General features: G+C 42.4%; 1 protein-coding gene across 1 annotated transcript in view; it reads right to left on the minus strand.

Moving 5' to 3' along the window:
* The window catches only part of SPTLC1 (serine palmitoyltransferase long chain base subunit 1), a 40,141-nt gene extending 34,449 nt beyond the window's left edge, over positions 1–5,692 (minus strand). The window contains exons 1-2 of the mRNA XM_064176597.1: positions 5,608–5,692; positions 4,317–4,424 (exon numbers count right to left, since the gene is read on the minus strand). Coding sequence (XP_064032667.1) covers positions 4,317–4,424; positions 5,608–5,670 — 171 coding nt within the window. The 5' untranslated portion in view covers positions 5,671–5,692. The remainder of the gene's footprint in view (positions 1–4,316; positions 4,425–5,607) is intronic.
* Between the last annotated feature and the right edge of the window lie 308 nt (positions 5,693–6,000).

Below are 6,000 nucleotides of genomic sequence, written 5' to 3' on the forward strand. Positions count from 1 at the left end.
CTGGCTGACAGTCAGCTGAACATGAGCCAGCAGTGTGCTCAGTGACCAAGAAGGCCAACAGCATCCTGGCCTGCATCAAGAACAGTGTGGGCACAGGAGTAGGAAAGTTATCATGCCCCTATGTTCAGTACTGCTGAGGTCACACCTTGTGTACCAAGTTCAATTTTGGAGCAGGCACGGCAAGAAAGATGCTGAGGACCTGGAGTGCATCCATCGAAAGGCAACAAAGCCAGTTGAGAGTCTGGAGAAAGCGCCTTCTGAGGACTGGCTGAGGGAACCAGGGTTGTTTAATCTGGAGAAAAAGGAGGCTTAAGGAGACCTTAACACTCTATCTGAAAGAACACTGTAGTAAGGTGGACGTTGATCTCTTTCTCTATTAAGAAGCAATTGGATAAGAAGAAATGGCTTCAAGTTGCACCAGCAGAGGTTTAGAATGAGTATTAGAAGAAAATTCTTCACTGAAAGGTTGTCAAACACTGGAACAGGCTTTCCAAGAAGGTGGTTTAAAAGACACACAGATGGGACATGGGACAGTTAGGTAACAGTTGAACTGGATGATCTCCAAAGTCTTTTACAATCAAAACAATTCTGTGATAATATATAGTTGAACTAGATCAAACAGCAGACTGGGTGATGCTACAGGGAAATCATATAATGAATTACAGTTGCCCATTAGAATCTTACATCTTTTCTGAAAAATCAAAAAGCAGGATGTACGCTCATGAAGCCTTCACTCTGCTCCTACAATAGTTGGCATCAAAAGACTTTCCAATTTTGAGGCTCATCTCCCAGTTCTTCCTCTTCTGTAATGATTTTTCATTTGTATAAATATTAAATAAACTAGATATATTGTTAGAAAAACATGTTTTTTATTAATAATATACATTAAATTTATTTGTGTTTTACAAATTACAATATACACAATTACACATATGTGCACATATAGAAATATTTTGCATACTTATCTAAATATACACCCATGTTTATATACACAGACATATAATGCTTTGGGGTGGCTATATTTTGCTGATTGTGGGTTTTACTTTTTAAGCACCAGACAATTTGGGTGAGAAAAACACCTTGGTGTAAATACATCCAACCCAAATTATTTAAGCAAGCTGCCCTGTTGACCCTGTTTTTTAAGAAAATGTATCAATTACATTCATGAAGACAGTTTGTACCTAGCACATGTGCTCTGAAATAGTGTCATACATGCATCTGTATCAATGTCCAAAGTTTAGTAATGTTTCACTTTATAGTCCTCAAATAACAGATCTTTAATTTCTCAGTATTTATAGAACCATGTATCATCGTAGTATAAATTGGGACAAACAACCAGGCATGATAGTTAGAAATTTCCCTTTCAAACTATGCTAGTATTCAGCAGAATCTCTATCTGCATAGTGACTGGTGGTCTTTGCAAGAAAAAAATCCAAACCCTCTTCCCTATAGATTACCTGATAAATCTCCACATGTTGCACTTGCAAGAAGGAGCTCTTCTGGTCTATTTCTCAACCATGCATTAAATATCTACCTCTGATAAAAACTTTCCAGCCTCCTGACTACTATCACTGTAAAAGAACTACTCCTATGCTACTACAGCAGTGAAAATTCTAAAACCAAGGAAAATAGCTATTCTTCTGCTCTTAAATGCTAAGACATGGGTCCTAGCAGGGCTTCAGAGATTTTGAAAGAAAAACTCTTTACCATTTAATGCAGAGTTAAAGTGCATATATCTGGATGGCACCTTCCTTCCACACGATGGCTTTTGGCTGAGAAACAAAGTAGTCTGTGGCCAGACAGAATGGTAGACTTAAGAGATTCTTGTGAGCATTTCACATAAAATTTACTGAAAAGAGGCAATATGCCACTGAAGTGGGCGGGGGGAGATTCCATGGCATCATTTAGCTACAAGCAGCAAAAACCAACCAATCAACAAAACAAAATAAAAAAAAAAACCCAAAACAACCAAAACCCAAACCGCAAAAAAAACAAACCCAAACCCAACACAAAACCAAACAAACCCAAACCCCACAAAACAAAAAACAAACCACCAAATAAACAATCAAAACCCCAAAACTAAACAAAACAACCTCTCAAAAAAAACCCAACAACAACAAACAAAACAACTCAAGCCATAAGGAACTTCTAGTCACAGAGAAGTACTCCACCTTTCTGGTCAATGATTTGGGAACTTTCATTATTTTGGAATAGAACAGTAAGAAATCCTACAAACACTATTATTAAAGCATGACAGCCAGTTGAAAGCTGGTTCTTGCACTGGATTTCTTAGTACTCTTGCTACACATTTGACTAAACCCAGAAGCCATCTCCAGGGTAGATTTCTTCACTGCTTTTAGATGTGTGACTCCTAAATGCACTAGGTTGCACAATCCACCATCCACCTCTGGTTTCCCAGGACAGACTGGTCCTGACAGATCACATCAAGATGCTTGTGCAATAGTGATATTCCTCAGTAATACTCCTTATTGCAAAGCCAGCTCTGCTCTGGAAGCATGCCCAGCAGTAACTCACAGAGAAACTCCAGCATCACTACATGAGTGGCTGACACAAAAGTTGCCTGAGCTCCTCTGCCTAAGATGGCCTATCTCCAACACCTGTACTTAAGGAACCCAGTATTTCTTTCTGGTGTGGTAAAGACTGGACATCACAGCATTAACCAAACTAGGGAGAAAAAAAAAAAAAATCAAAAGGCAACTCAGCAATCTCCTTGCTGAACAGCTGGCATGTTACTACATGCAGCTCAACTTGTAGAAGCCTGTCTGTGTCAGATCCTTTATAGTATGAAACAGACCACGGATAGTGTTAATTTTCTTCATAGCAGCTTGCATAGTACTGTGGTTTAGATCTGCGACCAAAACAAGGCCAACAGCACACTAATGTAGCTATTAATGAACAGTGTTTGCACAGTACTGAGATCTTCTGTTTCTCACTCTGCCACAATAGTAAGTAGATTAGGAGGCACAAAACAAGTTTGGAAGGAACGCAACCAGGCAGATCATTCCATATCAGGTATCATGATGGTAGGCGGTGAAACAGAGAAGAGGGTGTTCATGGAAGTCAGCCCTCTTTTGCTTGGGAACTGCCTGGGTACTGGTCCACTCATGGAAGGTGGTGACAGCCTTGCCAACTTTGTTCTATTAGTCTCCTCTTTCACTTCATCACACATAAAGCAATTTTATCTTCACTCACAAATTTTCTTGCTTTTAACATTCCTTTTCTCTACTCTTGTACCAACAAGAGTGAGGAAGAAAGTGAGCAAGAAGCTGCATGATGCTTAGCTGCCTACTGGAGTTAACCCACTACACAGATCTGTGTCAACTATCTGTGGATATCTTTTTAGTTAATGCTGTCCTGCCAGTGAACTTCACTGCTGTCATCCTGCAGAAGTGGGACTGTTATTAAGCACGAGCCATTTTAATTTGTCTTCCCCACTTCTGACTCCTAGCTAAACCTCATTTTCCTCTGAGCTGCAACAGGCCAGCTCCCAGTTACTCACTGCTCCAGATAAGACACAGAATAAATTTCTTCCCTGCATACTGTTGTTCCAGATTTGGCTAAGCACTTCCTTAAGCACCTGAGCCTCATCAAAATGATCTATTGGTGAATGAAGGAGATGACCTATAACTGGACAGTAATGTTCAAGATACACTACAATACATTGCCATAATTCACTACATAATGCACTACAATACATTGCCATAATTCAGCCTTGCTCACCTCAACATTTACACAGAGTGTACCCAATTCTTATTTGAATGCATCCAAAGCCATCATTTGATATTATACAGGAAGTACAGTGAGACGATGTCTCAGACAAGCTAGTTCAGGGCCATTTCCAAAACAAAGTACGCATTCCAGAAGTCTAGGAGAAATTCAAGTGTTCACAAACAACTACAGCTTTTTTTTTCCTCGACACAACTGCATTGCAAAAGAAGAAAACTGCCATTTAAGACCATAAACTCTCCTCTATTACTTATGGGTATCACATGTACCGACCAATCATTTTCCTACACTCTTATAATTAATTTTGTTAGGTGTTTTTTTTCAGCATGCTGGCTTGTCATAGTTGAGCAGTTACAGCCACATCAGGTCTTTTACATTTCTCAGACTCTGCAGCTTTAAAAGCACAAATCAAAGTGCTTATGCAAAAAGCAGTTTATAAGCCCAAAGTAAGCTTACCTTTTGAATCTGTAAGAAAAACAGCAACAGCTGCGATGCAGCAGTGGTTCCACAGCCAAATGTATCAACAAATATAAACTATGTCTTTAAAGAAAAGTATTTTATCACCATACCTTAGGTGTTAGATCAGATCGTTCTTGAAGTTTGTATGTCTTGGAGAAAAGAAGTCTGATTATCCACAGAATTAGAATTCCTTCTAAAATTAGATGGTAAGTAGGAGCCTGAAATAAAAGCATAAAAATAAATCTACGTGGAATTCTATTTGAATCAATGTGACATTGTACCCTTCTGCCTCTTTACTACTAGACTTAGAAAAAAAATTGCTAAGCTGATCATATGATTCATGTCTCCCAACAACAGAAGTGGAATATATCATATTGAGAAAGCAAAGGAAACAGCACAAATTCTTAAAACCAGTAAGGAGTCCCACGGCCTATCAAACTGCAAATAACAATTTAGCCTTTGGAGAGTGCTTTTCATTTCACCAAACACATTAAGAATACATATAGAAACCATGACATCCAAAGAACATGAAGTCTAGTAAAAATACAGGTCCACACAAACTACTTCCCCATGCTTTTCAGGGTCTACAATTATCCTGAATCCAGTGCACTAGACTGTGCTACCAGCTTCAGTAGCTAAGCACGTACTGAAAATTCCGATGCAAATGCTTAAAAAGTTACCAGCCTTTGTCCAAAAGGGAATCAGACTTCGAGACAAGATCACCATCTAATATCAGGACATCTTTTATTAGTATTCTGAAAGAAATCCTGGATACAAACATGCCATGGTGGTCCCCTTCAGGAAAGAACTCAAGCATAAGCATTCAGAAGTTGCTCCTACAAACTCTGACTTTATTGTCAAAGAACACTGTGAATGTTATCACAGACTAATGTTGTTTTACACATATTGGAATTAGCTTTTTAAACTTAAAAACAAACAAACAAACAAACAAAAAACAAACACACACAAAAAAAAAAAAAAAACCGCAAAGCGTGCGCACCTATTACTCAATACACAAACACGGTGCACATACACACACCTGCAATTCCGCGAGTGCCGTCTCACACTGACCCACACCCAGCTCCCGGCTCCAAGCAGGCAAGACACAGCACCCGCCCAGACACCGCCCCCAGTCCGCCACCGAGCCAGGCTCACGAGTTACCAGCTCCGGACAGGCCCCACTCTACTGTCCTGCTCCCGGCACTCGCAGCCAGCGGTCTAGGGAAAGGAGCCCCTCACACACATCACATACGCTCAGAAAACCACGGGAACCCCGTCTGGCTCGGGGAGAATCGGTACTGGGATCACTTCGGCACAACCATCCCCCACCACTGGCAGTAGGTGCCAGCTACCCTGCTCCGACTGCCGGAGCGCACCCAGGACCCGCGCCCCCGATCGCACCTCATAGAAGGCCTGCACCATCTCCACCAGCACCCACTGCTGCCCCACGCCTGCCGCCGCCATAGCCGTGCCTGCCCGCTTCCGCCTTACAGGGCGCCAGCGCCACCGCCCTGCTCTGACGTCAGAGGCGGAGGGCTCAGCCCACGGCCGCGGCAGAGGGCGCCCCCTCCGGCCTGGCGGGAGCGGGTCCTACCGCGGGCAGGGTCTCCGCGGGCGGCTTCGCAGCCCTCGGGGGAGCGCGGGGAGAGTCGCGCGTTTGGGGCCGCTTTCGTTACGTTCGGCGATGGTGGCTTACAGAAAGAGTTCTTTTCTGGAAGCCTGGGGGGTCGCCCGCGCCCCGACGTGGGTACGTGACAGCCTTGCCGTTCCCTGTCACCTCTGACTCGGGAGCGA

Source organism: Pogoniulus pusillus, chromosome Z (assembly GCF_015220805.1).
Source record: "Pogoniulus pusillus isolate bPogPus1 chromosome Z, bPogPus1.pri, whole genome shotgun sequence".
NCBI classification, from domain to species: domain Eukaryota; kingdom Metazoa; phylum Chordata; class Aves; order Piciformes; family Lybiidae; genus Pogoniulus; species Pogoniulus pusillus.